The 21,250-nt window shown below is 39.5% G+C and overlaps 1 protein-coding gene across 1 annotated transcript in view; it reads left to right on the plus strand.

The window, feature by feature from the left end:
* Nucleotides 1–414: 414 nt before the first annotated feature.
* sos1 (son of sevenless homolog 1 (Drosophila)) overlaps nt 415–21,250 on the plus strand; it is a 50,150-nt gene continuing 29,314 nt past the window's right edge. Inside the window, 2 exon segments of the mRNA XM_026169520.1 lie at nt 415–1,051; nt 17,782–17,907. Of these exon segments, the coding sequence (XP_026025305.1) occupies nt 965–1,051; nt 17,782–17,907 (213 nt within the window). The 5' untranslated portion in view covers nt 415–964.

Genomic DNA, 21,250 nt, shown 5'->3' on the forward strand with positions numbered 1-21,250 from the left:
CTTGTGTAAGTATTTTATACATAAATGTCGCTTTTTTAAGATTAAACCAACACTGGCTCACTGGAAAAACGACCTAAACCTGTTGGTTAAATCTTTGACTTTAGTTAAAAAGAAAAAGGCTGCTTTTTTTGTTTCCTTTGTAGAAGATTTTGATTTAGTGAGTTAATAATCTGTTAATTTATGTGACCCCATCTTTATATTTTATTTTCACTATATATGAAAGTTGCTAATATGTAAGAAATGTTTATTCTCTGAATCTGTAATATATGGTGCATTTTGTTTGTATGTTTATATTACTAATAAAAGAAAAACAAAACAAAACAAAAAAAACTTGTCGACATGGCTGCCAACGTCACTGTGACACGCGCAGTGAAGCACGCTCTCCTGCGCAGGAGCCCCGCCCATATACGTCAGGACTCGCCCTGTACGCATGTGCAGCCGATACTCTACGGTTCCCCAGACTCTGGTGACAACAACCGCCCTCCGTTAGCTCACGGACTGTCCGCCTGTCAGGGGCCCGGGGCCGGACGCGCCGTCTGAGAGAGTCCGGGGGACATAGTGTGGGCAGCGGACGCTAAGCGAAAGCCACGACGCCGGAGAGTCGGTGTGCCTTTGGTCCGCACCGCCCGCCCGGTAACAACGCGCCCGCTGCCCGGCAGCTGCTGGCCGGTCGGTCCGTTTACCGAGCCGCCGCTAACGCTAGCAGGCGGGCTAACGCCGCGGCAGATCAGCGTCCCGGTGGCCATTCGTCATGCTCTGCACCCGGTGAGCGGAGCCGCGGGCAGCTGCTAGCCAGGTGCTAACGGCTAGCTCTCCGAGGATGGTCGCAGTGAGGGCGGCTGCTCTGGAGGATCGGCCCGGATGTTCTGAGCTTCACGGCTTCACCCGCCCTGCTGGACCCGGACTGCCGCTCACCGAACCGGGCGTGTGAGTCCGGCTGCTCAGATCCGCGGGAGCGGCAGCCATGCAGGCGGCGCAGCCGCAGTACGACTTCTTCAGCGAAGAGAACGGTCCGAAATGGAGAGGCCTGCTGGTGCCCTCACTGGAAAAGGTAAACACACACACGAACCCGAACAGAGACACACAGACAGACCTTCAGGTGTGTGCAGGTGAGCTGTGTGTGTCCTGACGGTGCTCTGAGCAGGTGTTTGTCTCACCCGAGTCCACCCTCGGGTTGTGGTGCATCGTGGTTACTGAGCATCACGGTGGTCGGCTGGTAAAACTCCACAGAACGATGACAAGAGCTTCATCAGAGCCTTGTGTTGAGGCTGATCCATAAATACCTGGATCATTGTGTCCTCACCTGTTTAGAGGATCACCATCGTCAAACATCAGTCGGACCTCACACTGAAGGTGTTAGTAGTGAGGATGATGATGGTGGTTCCACAGAGGAGGGGCCTGAAAACCGAAGGCTCTTCCTCCCATTATACTTTTAAATTATTACTTTTAAAGGATTTTGAATTCTGGATTTAACAGGAAGCCAAAACAGGAGAAATCTGCTCTCTTTCTAGTCCCTGTCAGGACTCTTGCTGCAGCATTTTGGATTAGCTGAAGGCTTTCAGGGAGTTTTTAGGACTTCCTGATAATAATGAATTACAGTCGTCCAGCCTGGAAGTAATAAATGCATGAACTAGTTTTTCAGCGTCACTCTGAGACAGGATATTTCTAACTTTAGAGATGTTGCACAAATGGAAGAACGCAGTCTTACATATTTGTTTAATATGTGCGTTGAAGGACATGTCCTGGTCAAAAATGACTCCAAGGTTCCTCACAGCTCCATCCTCATCTGCATAGCAGTGAAAATGTATGCTATGTCTTCTAATGATGCTGCCTAAGGGAAGCATGTATAATGTAAACAGAATTGGTCCTAGCACTGAACCCTGTGGAACTCCATAATTAACCTCAGTGTGTGAAGAGGACTCTCCATTTACATGCACAAACTGGAGTCTATTAGATAGATATGATACAAACCACTGCAGCACAGTACCTGTAATACCTACAGCCTGGTTGGAGATTGGCCTGTAGTTAGCAAAGAGCTGTGTGAACAGATGACTTTTACTCAGAAAGATCAATTGGAGAAAAAGAGTCTAAATGAACATCAATGGTACTAAGAGTAGCTGTAGATAATATTACATCTGTGGGATGATTATTGGTAATTTTTTCTCTAAAGATTAAAATGTTATTTGTGAAAAAGTTCATGAAGTCACTACTAGTTAACGTTAAAGGGATGGTTGGCTCAACAGAGCTCCTCTGAGTTTGTTATCCCTGATATGAGGTAACTTCAACTCTGAGTCACTTACCATGGTAACAGACTGTGAACCTAACCTGATAACTGGCAGGTGTTATTCAATAAACGCTGAGTTTCCCTCCTGCTGCACCTGAACCAGCTGACTGACCCTCTCATTTGTTTCCTCGTTCATAGTTGCTGCCAACGCGCACAGAGGAGCAAAATCTGCTGCAGCAGTTTGTTTTTACAAAAACTGAAGTCCCAGATTAATGTTAGTTTGTTGGTTACTTAACGTGAAGCTTTTGCAGTCATTAAGTTGCCAGTATAACAGGACAGAGGCAGCGATGATGTCACAGAGGCAGCGATGTCATCAGTCAGATGTCTGTGGACACTGATGCTGTCAGTCTGTCAGTTTCCTTGCAAACATTTCACACTGATCATCAATCGTCTGTCTCATTGCTCCAGTCGCTCTGATGGATAAACGTGCCTCACAGTTGGATCTTGGAGATGACGTGAAAATCTGAGTGAAGCTGACGCTGAAGTGACTTTAAGACTCTAACACAGAACTAAATGTGTTTAAAATCAAGTTTTAAGTGCAGCAGACAGCTAGGGCTGGGCCATATTATACCGTTCACGTAGAGCTGGGCGATAGAACGATAACGATATGTATCGCGATATAACTTTTACTCGATAGAGAAATTAAGCTATCGCGATAGACCTCGCCGCTCTTGTCCTCTAAAAAAAAAAAAAAAGGGTCAGCCGATCCAAATTAAGTAGCGCAGAGCTGAACCAATCACAGCCGCAGCGTCACGTCGCGTGACTTGCTACATACAGCACAAGTGCCAAGCCGCACGTGTGTTTGTTTGGGAAGCAGCCAGCGGGTAATGGAGGAAATGAGTGTGCTGACTAGAAAAATCAACCGAGCGTGACCGAAGAGAAAACAGATGATGGTTCCAACGCCGGAGAGATTGTCGAACGGAAGAGCCATAGAAGTTCCGTAGTGTGAAGGTATTTCGGCTATTTCAAGTCTGACAAAAAACAGAGTAGCGTGCACTGTAAATTGTGCCGAAAGCAAGTCTGGAAATACAATAAACTGGTGCATGCGTCACACTGTGCGCCACGTTATTGTTTCGGTGAAATGAATTTCTACAATACTGTTAATTCTACTCTCTGCAGTGTTTAAATGCTTACATATACACACAGTTACTGTCCCTCCACACATACGACTCGGTTCTGCTTCTATGCCCCAGCTTTGTTTACTTTTTCCCACCGAGGCTTCTAGACTTCTGATTGGCCAACATTTCTGCACGGTTAGGAATCTAGCGCCACCTGCTGCTTTGGCATGTTCATAGCAGCGTTTTCCTTCATTTCTGCCTTTATGTGTGGACGGGATTATTTTTTAAAACGGAAACGGAAAATCTCCGTTTTCAAAAATACGCGTGGACGTGTGGACGTAGCCTCAGTCTCTGACTGGAAGCGCTAATTCGTCATTCGGCTTTTGTCAGACTAAAGTAACTGTTAAAACTGTTTGAAAAGCTAAGCTATACAACAAGGAGAGATTGAGAATTTCCTTTTAGTTCTCAGTTTATTTGATATTGACAAAAGTTAGTCAGTTTTGTCTGTTCTTCTGTAAAACAAACTAAGATTTATTTTTAGAATTAATATTTTGTTTCTAAGTGGAATTGACAATTTAGTCTGTTTCGTTTGTTCTATTTTGAAACTTAAACGCTTTAGCGGCTGCCTTTTGTGTAGTTTGCAATATTTGCCTTTTATTTATCTGAAAAAGTCTCATGTTCCTTAAGTACATCTACCCTGTTGAACTTATTATGGGAAATAAATATTTAAATAAAAACAAGCTGCTGATTATTTCACATTTTACTTGTGAGCAACGGCACATTTAAATCTTACAAATATAGTTATTTGGCTTATATCGTGATAGATATCGTTATCGCCTGAAATGAAAAAAACATATCGTGATATGAAAAAATCTCATATCGCCCAGCTCTACGTTCACGGTAACACCGGTGTAATGTTGGGCAACAATAAGAAAATGAAATATGGCGATAGAATATGGGTAAAATGCGCATGCGCAGTGCCTTTGTTTTCATGCGCACATGGCGGCGACGGAGAACGAGAAGGGCGAAAGTGGATCGTTGAATGAAACGGATGAACCAGAACTGGTTTGTAAAATGCTGCAGCTTCACTGGTGTGGAACTGGTTTAGCTTTCGTCCGTCAGATACACAACAAAGCACTATTTTTGGTAGCGCATGCTAGCGGGCCGTCGTTATTACCGTGTTTTTTGGAAAATACGGCGCACTTAAAATCAACCCTTTGAGTTTCTGAAAAGCAACAGAGCCCCTTATAATCCCGTGCGCCTTATGTATGAACTCTGGTTGTGTTTACTGACCTAGAAACGATTTTATGTGCACGGCGCTCAGAAATCTGTCAAATGTTTCAGTACAACTTTGCTGAGCTACGAAGCCGCACCGCTTGATGGATTGTCGGAGCATTACGGCTGTCATAGGCGGAGCCTCGCGGAGTGATACGTACTGTGCTTCAACATAATGTTACCATATTGTGTGTGTATAACCTCTTAAGTTTTGTGGATATTATACATCAGGGGCGATTCTAGGATCAGAGCTTTGGGGGTGCTGAGCACCCAGAGAGCTGCCCATCCAGGCAAGGTAAACTGTACTCGTCACGATGAGACTTCTTCCCCGTCTTTATTAAATCATAAGATTCTTAAATTCATCAGGTCTCTCTGTGCCTGGGTCCTCGTCTCAAAACATGACATCACTGTTTTGTACATTTTAACACAATTTAATCCCACATGTGTGAAAGAAAAGCAAAACACTTTTTTGAAAAGTGTTTTGCTTTTCATCAAATCTGATCAAGGTTATTTAAATGCTGCTAAAGAATGGATTGGAATAAAAATACATATCCTAACCTGAATTACTGGGAGAATAATGAATGATGCTCACAGTGAGTAAGAAGTAAACTGAGAGCATTTTTTGGACAGAGATTCTCTTTTAAAGTGTGTGTGTAATATAATAAAAATATATAAAAAAAAAATACACTCCAAAAATAGAGTCCTTGAAATGTACGAAATATTATTACAAAATTAGAAAACTGAGACACCTTGGCCTCTGGTACAATGTATGGAAAGATCTTTACTGCAGATACTAACATGGCTCTGCAGATTTTTTCTTTTCTTTTATCCTATGTCGCCTCAGCTTGAGGTTGGCAAATCTATCACATTTTGGTGGTCAAGTCTCTCAAGCATCTCTTTCTCAACTGACATCACAGCCAGGTGCTGGAGTCGGCTTTGACCCATGGTCCTTCTCAGCCAGGTATGGAGCTGACTCAAGACACTAAAAGACCTCTCACAGCTACAGCTGCTAACTGGGTTTGTTAGGGCAACCTGAATAGCAGTTTTCAGTGTGGGGAAGATCTGATTATCCAGAAGATTGTACAATGTTAACATATCTGGGATGGCACCAGCCTCACTCTCGAGCTTCAAAAAGGTTTTGGCAACCGTGACTTCCTCTGACTGAAGCTCAGTATGGTAACGCAGTGCCAGGGCTGACAACCCAGTTTGTTTAGCAGACTCTGTACAGCAGCTTTAATACAGGGAGACACAACTTCCAGACTGTGAGTAAAATCAGGTTTTTTCTTCTTTGTCAGTTTAACAGTTTCTGCCTGTCACTGCTCCCTGTCTGTTTGCTTACCTGGTTCTTCCTGACCTTGTACTTTCTCCTCACGTTCCCTCTTTGGACTGACAATCATACACAAATAGATTCAATTAGATAAAAAATTACATTAATATGAAAAAAACTACTATTAAGATCACCAATAAAAAAAGTCCTCTCTTAGTGTCCTTTCAGCCAAAAGGCAAATAACCAAACCACGTGTACATCTGATAAAGGACATAAACATTGAAACACTGATCCAACATGATTCTTGATTGACTCGGTGTCTCTGTACACACACACACACACACACACACACACACACACACACCAGGAGTTATAAGGTTAATGGGCATCCAGCCAGTTAGCTAGTTAGTACTTTGGGTTCAATATCGGCACATATGACAAAATAAGCAGTTTCTCTCATTACATTTCAAACAGGACAGTGGTAACATATACTATTATATATTGTACATATATTTATTAGTTTCAGATGTAGCCATTCTTGTATTTTGCTTGTTTACATTATTGTATTTTGCACAACTCTGTTGCTTGTGAAGCTCGCACACAAGAATTTCACTCACAGTCAATGCCTCTGACGGGCTCTTCATCCCATCCGTCCTGGATCATTTGTAGAGCCACAGGGATCCTAGCTGGCCTCATAGCAGCCGTGTTACTTTAAATAATAACCCCCCCCCCCCCCCCCCCCCAGAAAGGACAATGTTTGAAATGCACAGGAAACTATAAACAGGGCTGCACATAAATGGTTCGCAGGTGCGCATTCGCTGTCAAAATAAAAGACACGCACCAGATAAGAAGTTGAGACGCTCGTTTGCGTACATAAGATAATCTGGAGGAGGACAGACATTTTATCAGAACTCTTAAAGATGTCGAAGAAGCAAGCTCCATAAGCAATTACTTTTGTGTTCCTCCACCCCCAAAAAAGCGCAATTTCTGGGAATACTTTTATTTTGACAGCGAACGCACACCTGCAGACCACTTATGTGCAGCCCTGACTGTAAATCATATATGTTACTGTGTAAAAATTAATTCCTGATCGATCAGAAGTGGAAGTGGGTCAGTCAGAGTTGCTAAGAATGAACGTTTCATAGAAGATTCCACAGGAACTGCTTGGAGTCATTTCTGACCCCACTTGTGGAAGAGTGGGGTAGTGATACAAAAACTGCATTTTTAATTAATGAAAAAATAAATAAAAATGCAAATGGCCTGATGTTACAAACATATTTTATGAGGAATACCTGGAATATGAATATATTACAACTTTTCATTTTAAAGATTTTGAAGAAATGTGGCTGATTTTACAACAGAGCAGGACGGATTGTAGGGCAGCAAACATCGTCAGGAAACACGTTTCCAACACTGCAGGTTACCTGGTGTAATGTTTTTCAGGTAAACAGAAACATGTTCTGACTCCTACCAACTATATAAAGAGTAACTGAAGGTTAAATGCAGCTAATATGTCCTGTTTTAAGGCAGGCGCTTCCACCTCCGCTCCGCTGCGTCTCAGCCACCATCGCTCTGGCAGCACAAGAGCCAGAGCAGGGGAGAGCTGGAACAAACCACTTTGGGAGGGGGGGGGGGGTTATCTATACTTTTGTTGTTAAAATGTACGTACTGTATGTTTTTATATTTTTAGTAGTGTGTCACACAAACAGCAAATATTGTCAAAAAAGGAAGAAATCTTTGGGGGTGCTTTGATTCATTTTCAAAAATGGGCTAAAATCGCCCCTGTTATACATGGTTAAGCTGAGGATGTGTCGGCCAGTTTCCACTGGAAATGCCTTTTGGTTAAACCGTCAGCGAGGAATTTGCACTGTTAAATTTTTATATAACTTTAATGCACATAAAAAAAAAACAGCTGCTTGTTTAAGTGAAAATACATTGATGGGGTTTTTTTGCACTAATACAGTTGTAAATGGCCTGTATTTGTATAGCGCTTTACACAACCAGTCATCCACCCATTCACACACACATTCACCAAAAATATTCATCACGATATACATTTGAAAATTTGCTGTGGCTACAATGTAGCTGCCATCACCAGTGTGTGGATGTGTGTGTGTAAAGCGCTTTGGGGTCCTTAGGGCCATTTACAACTGTATTAGTGCAAAAAACCCATCAATGTATTTTCACTTAAACAAGCAGCTGTTTTATGTGCGTTAAAGTTATATAAAAATGTAACAGTGCAAATTCCTCGCTGACGGTTTAACCAAAAAGCATTTCAGTGGAAACTGGCCGACACATCCTCAGCATAACCAAGTATAACATCCACAAAACTTAAAAAGAGGTTATACACACACAATACGGTAACATTATGTTGAAGCACAGTACGTATCACTCCGCGAGGCTCCGCCTACGATAGCAGTAATGCTCCGACAATCCATCAAGCGGTGCGGCTTCGTAGCTCAGCAAAGTCGTACTGAAACATTTGACAGATTTCTGAGCGCCGTGCACATAAAATCGTTTCCAGGTCAGTAAACACAACCAGAGTTCATACATAAGGCGCACGGGATTATAAGGGGCTCTGTTGCTTTTCAGAAACTCAAAGGGTTGATTTTAAGTGCGCCGTATTTTCCAAAAAACACAGTAATAACGACAGCCCGCTAGCATGCGCTACCAAAAAAAGTGCTTTGTTGTGTATCTGACGGACGAAAGCTAATTTTACAAACCAAATGTATATCGTGATAAATATTTTTGGTCATATCGCCCTGCTCTAGCAGACAGTGTGATTGTAATCTGATTACATTTAATTTTGAAATGCATTCACAGATTGAAGCTCAGTCATTTAGACAGCATTTTGAGGCTTCGGAGTGTCGGCAGGTTTTCCACTGACAATCACCTGAATCGTTTTCAGCGGCTCGGCCCAGAACGGGAGCATGTGCTCCGGAACAGATCAGCAAACTGTCCGAGTTGCAGATCCTGAGTGGATCACGTTTACAATCGTGGGTTCAAGTTTTATTGTCTTATACAGAGAAACAGTATTGGAACATTTACCTGTAATGAAATTCTTCCTCAGCTTTACATGAACATTAGAAAGTGTACAGCTAAATCAAAGAAGGAAAATAATAATAACTAGAAGAATTTGCATTTCCTGCGAAAATGCTGTGTGGATGCCTTAACGCTGAAGATGTCTGCAGAAAAAAGCTGAAAAAGTTGAAACAAAAAAAACAAAAAAAAAAACATTGCCCTGAGCAAGATTCGAACCTGGCCCTTCTGGTCTAAGGGCGGTTATTTAGCTCACTGAGCCAAACACTTTCTCACAAAGAAGAGGTGGAGAGACTGACAATTGTGCTGAAATGAGCGGAAGCTGCTGAGAATTGTGCTGATAAGAGGTGGAAAGGCTGAAAATGTTGCAGAAAAGAGGTGAATCAGCAGAATTTGGGCAGAAAAGAGGTAAATCAGCAGAATTTCATCTCATACTCATCTCACTGCGCCAAACCGGTTCTCATATGATACCACTTCTTACAGGGTTCACGTTTACTAAGGCACTACCCAAAAGGCGCCACAAGAGGGCACTCCAACACAAGAGATGACCTATTTACACTGATGCACTTAGTAAACAGTCAGCCCCCTACTTAGCTACTACATAATACAGTGATATTACAGTATACAAATTCACACAAATACTATGATTTGGCAGAAATACTATGACTTAGTAGTAATACTATAACATAACAGATTTCCTAAAAAAACTATGAAATTGCAGTAATTCTATGACTTGGCAGAGATACTACGTTTTAGCACAAATACTATAACAACGCAGAAATACTATGACTTAGTAGTAATACTATAACATAACAGTTCAATGTTCTTGCACAAATACCACAATATGGCAGAAATACTATGTTTTAGCACAAATACTGTGATTTGGTATAAATACTATGATTTGGCACACATACTATATTCCGCAGATACACTATAACATAACAGATATTCTACGACTTAGTAGTAATACTATAATATAACAGAATTATTAATTGGGCACAAATACCACGATTTGGCAAAAATACCATGATTCGGCACAAATACGATGACATGGCACAAATACTATGATTGGGTACAAATACTATGACTTGGCAGAAATACTGTGATTTGGCAATAATACTGCGTTTTAACACAACTACTGAGATTTGATTGAGATACTATGATTTAGAAGAAAAACTATGACTCCATACAAATACGATGCTTTCGGACAAATACTGTTTTGGTTCCAATACTGATGTGCAACAAATACTATGATTTGGCACAAGTACTATGATTTAGTACAAATACTATGATTTGGCAGAAATACTATGCCTTAGTAGTAATACTATAACATAAGAGATATACTATGGTTTTGCAGACATACTATGTTTTTACATAAATACCATGATTTGGCACACATGCTATGATTTAGCAGAAATACTATGATTGGGTACAAATACTATGATTGGGCAGAAGTACTATGTTTCAGTACAAATACTATAATTTGGCATAAATACTATAATTTGGGATAAATACTATGATTTGGCACATATAATATATTCAGCACATATATTATAAAATAACAGAAATATTATGATTTAGCCCCAAAACCATGATTTTGCACAAATACCATGATTTTGCAAAAATACTATGATTTAGCAGAAATACTATGATTTAGCAGAAGTACTAAGATGTAGTAGAAGTACTTTGCTTTAGCAGAAATACTATGATTGAGGAGTAATACTTAAACATAGGACAAATATTGATACACAGACACACATACACAGACAGTAAAGGGAACAGGAGCTGTTGAGAGTCTGGGCTTGGTATATGTAGGTCAGTTAAATTAGCTGCACCTGCTGTAGTCAGCCCTTACACACACAGACACAGAGAGAGGTGTGAGTTTTCTTCAGTGTATTTCTGACATTCAGGATTCCCCTCGAACAAATGGCCATAATTTCCTAACCGTAGGGGCTAGAACGGTCATTCAGACATCGTTTTGTTCAGAAGAGATGGGGGAATCTTCAGGTCTTCATAATTCAGAGATAAAATATAAATTATTAAAGATATATGACTTGTAATACACTGTAACTGAGTAGAGGCGAAGCAAAAACTGCCTTGACTTGCTCTCAAACAACCTTTGGTAATTCTAAATCTATTTGGAGTATCAATATCATTCTTTCACCGTAAGAGACAGCAGGCTTTGGTGAACAATCATGGAAATTTTCAGGTCTCTGTGGAAATCCATTAAAAAGATATGATGAGAGAAAAAAGTGCCTCATTTCCAGAGTTTGAAATCTGAAGAAATCTGAGCGAAGGACGAATTTCCTACCCTCAAACAAGTCTAACTCATTTCAGAACGGTAATAGGTGAGAAAATAATTCTTGAATTGTGAGCGTCAGGAGTGTCTGAAGATATACTGGGACAAGCCTTATGTCTTAACTTTGCTTCATTAAGGAGATATGACGATTCGAATATGCCTCTCATTACAGAAATCAAGTGGTGATTTTGAACAAACTCTCCATTGACTTTCTATGGAGAGTTTTGCGACTTTGTGTTGGTCTGAGGAGATTTGCCAAAATTCTATAAATCCCACAACAATGATAGTGACATTTTCGGAAGGCCAGCAAAAATACCTACGTTTTGATGTATAATTTGTGGAAGTTGAGTGAAAATTGAGCAAGTAGCAAGAAGTTGTTCAGACATGAAGAGAAGACTGCAAAACCTTCAGTGGCACACTGGAAGCCAAGTGCATAGAAACCATAACAACGCATGTATTTTGTGAAAAATCACAATTTTGCAACTGAAAACTTTAAGAGGCATAAAAGTAAAACAGTAAATGATTTGAAAAAGCTGATTTATACCTGAATAGCCCAATAATTTGAGAACATTTTAAAGTTTGAATGGTTGTTCTACGTGAAAATATGAGGAAGTAGTTAAGTTTCAAAAACAAGAAAATTTTAGCAGAATTGCAGAAGTTTCGCATTCATTTCAATGTGACAAATTAAGCTTAATATTTTAAAAAGTATAATAGTGAAAAATACCAAAAGACATAGCACACATTAGCAGAAATAGCAGAATAGTTTAGAATTTGAACGGTGAAAATCGGCTGAAAATTGTGGAAGTAGTTAAGTGCCAAAAAGTGTACGGAAGTCCCAAGAGGAACTCAATAGTGTGGATGCTTAAAGCATCCACACAACTAGAAAAATTTGCATTTCCTGCGAAAATGCAGTGTGGATGCTTTAAAGCTGAAGCTGTATGCAAAAAGTAGCTGAAAAAGCTGAAAAGTTGCAGAAATTGTAAAAACTTTGCAGAAGCAAAAGAAGTTTGCTAAAATGGAATAACTTAGCAGAACTGCAATATCTTAGAGGAAACATAATACTTGGCAGAAATACAATAGCATAGCAGAATTTAGCAGAAATATTGTAACTTACCAGAAACATGATAACTTCTCAAAAATACAAGAATTTAGGAGAAATAGTATAAGATAACAGAAAGAATATATTTAGCCAAAAATACTTAAACATTACAGAAACACTATGATTTAGAAAAATAGTACAACAGAGCAGAAATATTGTGATTTACCAGAGACACTGTGATGAACTATGAATATTGTAATTTTAAATTGAGACTATGTTTTAGCAAAAATATTATAATTTGGCAGAAATACTATAATTTAGCAGAAATACTATATTAAGCACAAATCCTATAAAAAGCAGAAATGGTATGATTAAGCACAAATACTACATTTAGTAGAAATACTTTATTTTAGCACAAATCTCATAAAAAGCAGAAATACTGTACTATGATTTAGTAGAAAAACTATAATTAATCAGAAATACTAAATTTAGCAGAAATACTATATTAAGCACAAATACTATGAAAAGCAGAAATAGTATGATTAAGCATAAATACTACATTTAGCAGAAATACTATATTAAGCACAAATCCTATAAAAGCAGAAATAGTATATTAAGCACAAATCTTATAAAATAGCAGAAACAGTATGATTTAGCACAATAGTAATAAGTTAAACAGAAAAATTGGAAAAGCAAAATGGACAGCTGAAAAAATGCTGAACATGCTGAGGGTCCCTCAAATATACTTGTTAAATGACAAAAATCTGCAAAAAAATTTATTACAGCCATACAATCACAAATATGTACACATGAGGAAACACACATGCACAGAGAGACCCACACACAAGATCCAATTCAGTCAACCAGTCTAAATATATTGAATTTAAATCTTAGAATGAGATCATCCCATTAAAAGCCTTTCTCTCTCTCTCTCTCTCTCTCTCTCTCTGTCACACACACACACACACAGGGAGAGAGAAGTAAGTTTCTAGGTCAGCCTGGGAGCTGCTGAATTTGAATCCACCAATCAGAGAGGCTATGCACTTTTCCCCACCAAAACGGGTGCTTCTGTTTACACACGCAGCAGAGAGAGACACTGGATTATTGCAGTCTATTTCTCATAGTGACGACTCCCCTCAAACAAATGACCATAATTTCCTAACCGTAGGGGCTAGAACGGTCATTCTTACACCGTTTTGTTCAGAAGTGATGGGGGAATCTTCAAGTGTTGACAATTTATCATTAAAATATGAATTTTTAGAGATATATGACATGGATGACTTGTTGACTTAGAAGCCACGAATTCCCCAATATGCAAATTTGAATGCCTGAGGCCACATATATGATTGGCTGGCTGGGAAGCTGTGCAGGCCCTGATTTGTGGATTTGAATTCCTCAGCCCTCAGATATGATTGGCTGGCTTAGAAGCCATGAAGGCCCCAATATGCAAATTTGAATGCCTCAGGACACTTATATGATTGGCTGGGAAACCGTGCAGGCCCTGATTTGAAAATTTGAATGTCTCAGTCCTCACAGAGGATTGGCTGCCTGGGGACCTGGCAGAAATATATAGAAATACTATGATTAAGCATAAATACTACATTTAGTAGAAATACTATGTTTTAGCACAAATACTATAAAAAGCAGAAATACTATAATTTAGCAGAAATACCATATTAAGCACAAATCACATAAAAAGCAGAAATACTATATTAGGTACAAATCCTATAAAAAGCAGAAATACTATATTAAGCACAAATTCTATAAAAAGCAGAAATACTATATTAAGCACAAATTCTATAAAAAGCAGAAATACTATATTAAGCACAAATTCTATAAAAAGCAGAAATACTATATTAAGCACAAATCCTATTAAAAGCAGAAATACTATATTAAGCACAAATCTTATGAAATAGCAGAAACAGTATGATTTAGCACAATAGTAATAAGTTAAACAGAAAAATTGGAAAAGCAAAATTGACAGCTGAAAAAATGCTGAACATGCTGAGGGTCCCTCAAATATACTTGTTAAATGAAAAAATCAGCAAAAAAATGCACAGGGAGAGAGAAGTAAGTTTCTAGGTCAGCCTGGGAGCTGCTGAATTTAAATCCACCAATCAGAGAGCCTGTGTACTTTTTCCCGCCAAAACAGGTGCATCTTTTTACACACGCAGCAGAGAGAGGCACAGGATTATTGCAGCCTATTTCTCATAGTGAGGACTCCCCTCAAACAAATGACCATAATTTCCAAACCGTAGGGGCTAGAGCGGTCATTCTTACACCGTTTTGTTCAGAAGAGATGGGGGAATCTTCCAGTGTTAACAATTTATCATTAAAATGTGAATTTTTAGAGATATACGACATGGATGACTTGTTGACTTAGAAGCCACGAATTCCCCCAATATGCAAATTTGAATGCCTGAGGCCACATATATGATTGGCTGCCTGGGAAGCCGTGCAGGCCCTGATTTGTGGATTTGAATTCCTCAGCCCTCAGATATGATTGGCTGGCTTAGAAGCCATGAAGGCCCCAATATGCAAATTTGAATGCCTCAGGACACATATATGATTGGCTGGGAAACCGTGCAGGCCCTGATTTGAAAATTTGAATGTCTAAGTCCTCACAGAGGATTGGCTGCCTGGGGACCTGGCAGAAATATATAGAAATACTATGATTAAGCATAAATACTACATTTAGTAGAAATACTATGTTTTAGCACAAATACTATAAAAAGCAGAAATACTATAATTTAGCAGAAATACTATATTAAGCACAAATCCTATAAAAAGCAGAAATACTGTATTAGGCACAAATCCTATAAAAAGCAGAAATAGTATGATTAAGCATAAATACTACATTTAGTAGAAATACTATGTTTTAGCACAAATAGTATAAAAAGCAGAAATATTATAATTTAGCACAAATAGTATAAAAAGCAGAAATATTATAATTTAGCACAAATAGTATAAAAAGCAGAAATATTATAATTTAGCACAAATAGTATAAAAAGCAGAAATACTACATTTAGTAGAAATACTATGTTTTAGCACAAATAGTATAAAAAGCAGAAATATTATAATTTAGCACAAATAGTATAAAAAGCAGAAATATTATAATTTAGCACAAATAGTATAAAAAGCAGAAATATTATAATTTAGCACAAATAGTATAAAAAGCAGAAATACTACATTTAGTAGAAATACTATGTTTTAGCACAAATAGTATAAAAAGCAGAAATATTATAATTTAGCACAAATAGTATAAAAAGCAGAAATATTATAATTTAGCACAAATAGTATAAAAAGCAGAAATATTATAATTTAGCACAAATAGTATAAAAAGCAGAAATACTACATTTAGTAGAAATACTATGTTTTAGAACAAATAGTATAATAAAGCAGAAATACTATAATTTAGCAGAAATACTGTATTTAGCACAAGTACCAAAAAGTACCAGAAATACTATGATTTAGCAGAATAACTTACAAAATTACAAATATGGAGGCATATTGAAACAGAAATGCAGAGAGGGACACACAAACACAGGCTCTAATCCAGTCAATCAGTCTAACTATATTCAATTTAAATCCTACAATGACATGCTGCCAAATAAGGGCAGGGTCCTCTCTCTCCCACTAAACACACACACACACACACACACACACACACACACACACACACACACACACACACACAGACAGACAGACACAGAGGGAGAGAGCTGCCGAATTTAAATCCACCAATCAGAGTGGCTGTTTACGTTTTCCCGCCAAAAAAGGTGCATCTTTTTACACACGCAGCAGAGAGAGGCACAGGATTATTGCAGTCTATTTCTCATAGTGACGATCTCCTCAAACAAATGACCATAATTTCCTAACCGTAGGGGCTAGAACGGTCATTCTTACACCGTTTTGTTCAGAAGACATGGGGGAATCTTCCAGTGTTTACAATTTATCATTAAAATATGAATTATTAAAGATATTTGACTTCTAATGCACCATAACTGAGTAGAGCGAAGCAAAAACTGCCTTGACTTGCCCTCAAACAACGCTTTGTAACTTGAAATCTGTTTGGAGTATCAATATCATTCTTTCACCGTAAGAGACAGCAGGCTTTGGTGAACAATCATGGAAATTTTCAGGTCTCTGTGGAAATCCAACAAAAAGTTATGACGAGAGAAAAAAGTGGTTCATTTCCACAGTTTGAAATCTGAAGAAATCTGAGCGAAGGACGAATTTCCTACCCTCAAACAAGTCCAACTCATTTCAGAACGGTAATAGGTGAGAAAGAAATTCTTGAATTGTGAGCGTCAGGGGTGTCTGAAGATATTCGGGGACAAGCCTCATGTCTTAACTTTGCTTCGTTAAGGAGATATGACGATTCGAATATGCCTCTCATTACAGAAATCCAGCGGTGATTTTGAACAAGCTCTCCATTGACTTTATATGGAGAGTTTTCTGACCTTGTGTTAGTCTGAGGAGATTTGCAAAAATTCTATAAATCCCACAACAATGATGGTGACATTTTCTGAAAGCCAGCAAAAATACCTACGTTTTGATGTATAATTTGTGGAAGTTGAGTGAAAGTTGAGCAAGTAGCAGGAAGTTGTTCGGACATGAAGTGAAAATTGCAAAACCTTCAGTGGCACACTGGAAGCCAAGAGCATAGCAACCATAACAACACATGTATTTTGTGAAAAATCACAATTTTGCAACTCAAAACTTTAAGAGGCATAAAAGTAAAACAGTAAAAGATTTGAAAAAGCTGAATCATATCTGAATAGCCCAATAATTTGTGAACATTTTAAAGTTTGAATGGTTGTTCTAGGTGAAAATATGAGGAAGTAGTTAAGTTTCAAAAACAAGCAAATTTTAGCAGAATTGCTGAAGTTTCCCATTCATTTCAATGGGACAAATTAAAGGAAAAAAGTGGAATATTTTAAAAAGTATAATAGTTAAAAATACCAAAAGATATAGCCGGAAAGAGCAAAAATAGCTGAATAGTTTAAAATTTGAACGGTGAAAATCGGCTGAAAATTGTGGAAGTAGTTCTACGGCGAAAAGTGTACGGAAGCAACTAGAATAATAAAGTATAAAGAATAAAGAGAAACAGGAACTCAATAGTGTGGATGCTTAAAGCATCCACACAATAATAATAATATAAAAATACCAAAGTATTAAATATTAACAATCGTTTGGTATTTACAGTTTGTGCAAAACTGTGCAGTGAGGATTTCAGTTTTATTTATAAAGCACGAAAATGACAACGACGGCGCTTTATGTTGGAAGGTAATAATAATGTCCAGTTCCAATCACATTCAGCAGCTTCTTCTGCATTTATGACCTGAATTCCTGATTTCAAACGTCTCGTCCTTCCAAACTTAAATATCTAAAATCTGTAAACGCTGAGACATTTGTAAACGTCGCATTCATGAGCTGCCCGGCACATTTATTAGTAACTGTCAGGAAGCCACGAGCTGTCAGTGACGCTATGACTGATCTGTGTGTGTGTGTGTTCAGGTACTGAACCAGGTGCATCCTAACCTGGTGTCCCAGCAGGAGGCGCTGCAGTACGTGGAGGAGCTGATCCTGCAGCTGCTCAGTATGCTGTGTCAGGCTCAGCCGCGCACGTGCCAGGACGTCGAGGTGAGACGGACGCACGCTAACGATAATGCACACCAGGTTCTTTCTGTGTTTACTGTCATTTTTACCATTTAAATAAAGTTTTGATGTTTGCGTCAGAAGTCAGCTGGAAGCAGCTGAACAGCCAATCACATGAGTTCCTGATGATGACATCACTGTGAGGCCGAGGTGGGATCGGCGGCTGCGATGACGTAACGAGGTGCTGTCTGGGGAAAAAAACAAAACGCCACGCTGTTGGCGTTTTAATCCTCAACCCGATCCCTGATATTTGACCTTTGACCCCTGACCTTTGACCCCTGACCGTTCCTCAGACTCACATCCTGTGTGTGTTCGTGTTTGGTGACACGTGCCATCCGTTGATCGCGCTCACAGAGGTCACATGATCCCTCAGGCTGCATCATGTGACAGGACATGATGTCGTGTAAGTGCTGGACATGTGACCAAGCAGCAGACGGTCTAGTGAAAAGCACAGCTGCCGACCGGCTGCACCGCACACCTGGACAGGTGTAAGGATGTAAGTCAGTACTACCTCTCGATACCAGTACTCGTCAGTACTGTGACCGATACTCGTCGTCCCGGTTCCTTGTGATTGTTGCCGAGCAGGTGTGAATACCGAGGGTTAATCGCCGCACAGGTGCCGTTACCTGAGTAATAGAACGCACCGTTTCAGCTCACGCCTCCTAGAGTATTGATGGCACTGACTTCATCGTGCGTCTGCGTGTTCCCAGCACTCGTTCTTCCTCGCCGCAGTGGTCCCGGAGCTGCTCGCAGGTCCATCTGTGGTCTGTGCAGGATCACAGAATCCACCGGCCTGCTCCTCACCAAACATGGCGCTCCTCTTCTTTGGGTCAGTGGACCTGATGCGTCACGTCGTCATGGCGCTCCTTTGTTTTTCCTCATCGTCCTCAGCACAGCTCAGCGTTTGAATCATGGATGTGACTCCGGTTCTTGGATGACATCAAGGATTTAGGACAGGAGGCGGTTCTCCAGAAACGCCCGAGCGCAGTCAGAGTCTCCAGTTTGTAAAATCCACTTTTGTGAAGCCAGGCGGAGCTTATCGTTAGGCAGGTTTCTTCCTGTTTCCCACCGTCAGCCTGCTCACAGAGTTTTCTCTGTACTGCTCTTTACCTCACAGCGTAAAGCGCTTTCAGGCGACTGTTGCTGTGATTATATAAATAAGTTGAATCAAGAGACCTGTCAATAACCGAGCCGTGATGACAGAATAACCTCGGGTTATTGGCTCCCTTTATCCACTCAGAGCACAGGACAGGTGTGCTGTGCCGTGTGATCAACTATACCCATGGCTTCAACCCAGAAACCACATCAGATCAAGGGCCGTGCGATATGACCCGGTTATCTCCCGATAACCTCATCTGTCACTAAATGTGCTTTTTCTGTAACTCGACCCGTGTGAGGCGTTTTCAGCGGAGTGTTCTGACCGATGCATGAAACCATCTATTTTTAGATAGAAGTTGTAACGGCCGCCATTTTCTTTGTGAGTCTTTCTACACGGCGTGCTGCGGGGAAACGCCCGTTGTAGCGTTTGAGTCTGAGGTTGGTTTGGAGCACCTGACGGCTCTTTGTTGCTTCTCGTCCGTAAACTCTCTCCACTCTGTCACCTGAGAAGTAGGGCTGGGCAAAACGATTATTTTCCTAATCGATGAATCTGAAGCGATTAATTTTTCGATGCATCGATTAATCTAACGATTCATTTTTCAATCCGATTCGATTTCGATTCGATTAACGATTTTTTCCCCATTATTTGACTTGTATAGCAATTTCACATTTATTAATTTATGTATATAAATGAAAAACACAAATTTATTCACTTGAAGACCTTTTAATAAAAAAAAATTGCAAAATAAAGTTGTAGAGGTCGTACAATCAATACAATAGAGATAGCATTTAACAAGAAATGAAATGTGCAAACATATATAAAATTAAGGAAAAGTTAACAAAACATTTCAAATAAATAGCAACAATGGTGTCTTTAAACAAACAAAATGTAACATTCACTTTGCTTTCTGCCAAAAAGTGCTCTTCATTCACAAAACAAAATCCACAATAACATTGTACTACAATCTGCTGTTTTTAACAAAAAATTAAATGTTTTGCAAAACAAATATAACAAAGGAAATCATAGCAAAAAATTAATAATATACAAACAGCAGCAATGGCGTCTTTGAACAAATAATGAAATGACAAGTTACCCCTAAGTAGGACTCTGTGACCAGACTTGTCCAAGCATCAGTGGTAAGGGAGATTTTGGATGTGGCTTTTTTTAGTTCATTGCTTAGTTTCTCCACTGAAGTTTCATACTTTCTCTCCATCATGCTTGTAAAATGACGCAGAGTGTAACTCACCCACAGCAAGTGGTCTCTTGTCTTTTAAAATCATAGATAAGACGCTCTCAGTAAGTACAGCCACCTCCTGGGGGGTGCATGGTGTACTTCTTCTCTGACAGTAGTCCTCCAGACTTTTCTGTTTATTCCTGAAATCATAAATCACACACAGCACACAGATGAATTCGAATAATTACTAAATAATTATATGGAAAGCATAATATCAAAATAATCTGATAAGGATCTGGTTGAGATAGATAGATACACACATACTGTTATGCCATGTGCTTTCATAGCATAACAGTAAGAGGTTAATAATAATCCCCAATGTTGAACATATGATATGCAGTAATCATGATGGCTGGAAAAGATAACGTTTAAACAGCCAGGGCTGATGGCACCTTTACTGGTGCACTGCTTTCTAGTCATTAGATGGCATAACTTTGACCTATAAGATCAAGCTGGAGAAGCATTATGTATAAAAACAGCGTTCAAATAGGATGAAACACATTAAATTTGACAAATCAAGAGTTCATTGTCATTTTGCTTTTGCAAGCACTTTAACAATGTTGTAATAGTGTCCACGACGGCTACGTTTAGCAGGTGGTGCATTATCCTTGTTAACATTTCTCCTGCGGCCAATTCGCTGTCTCACATTTTTGTCTTTCGCCGATTCTGATAATCAGCCTGCGTGCATTCAGACTCATTTTGCCAGCATGGGCCACAAACAAAACAACAACAACTAAACAGCAGCTGCTGTATGTTACTGCTCAGCAGCTTAAATGAGTTTTGCATTTACGGAGGTTGGGTCTTTATCTGTGTCTATGAGTGAGTGTACGTCTACGCAGGGGGGTCTGGATGAATTAACGGGTAAAAACTAGCGTTAGTAAAAAAGTTAAACTTACGGTGGTTTGTCCTTTGCAGAAGCTGCTCCTGGATGCCGTCGTTTGAGGTGCTGGTGCATAGCCGTCGTGCTTTTATGATAGGCCATTTCCACCTCACAA

Source organism: Astatotilapia calliptera, chromosome 6 (genome assembly GCF_900246225.1).
Source record: "Astatotilapia calliptera chromosome 6, fAstCal1.2, whole genome shotgun sequence".
In the NCBI taxonomy this organism is placed as follows: Eukaryota; Metazoa; Chordata; class Actinopteri; order Cichliformes; family Cichlidae; genus Astatotilapia; species Astatotilapia calliptera.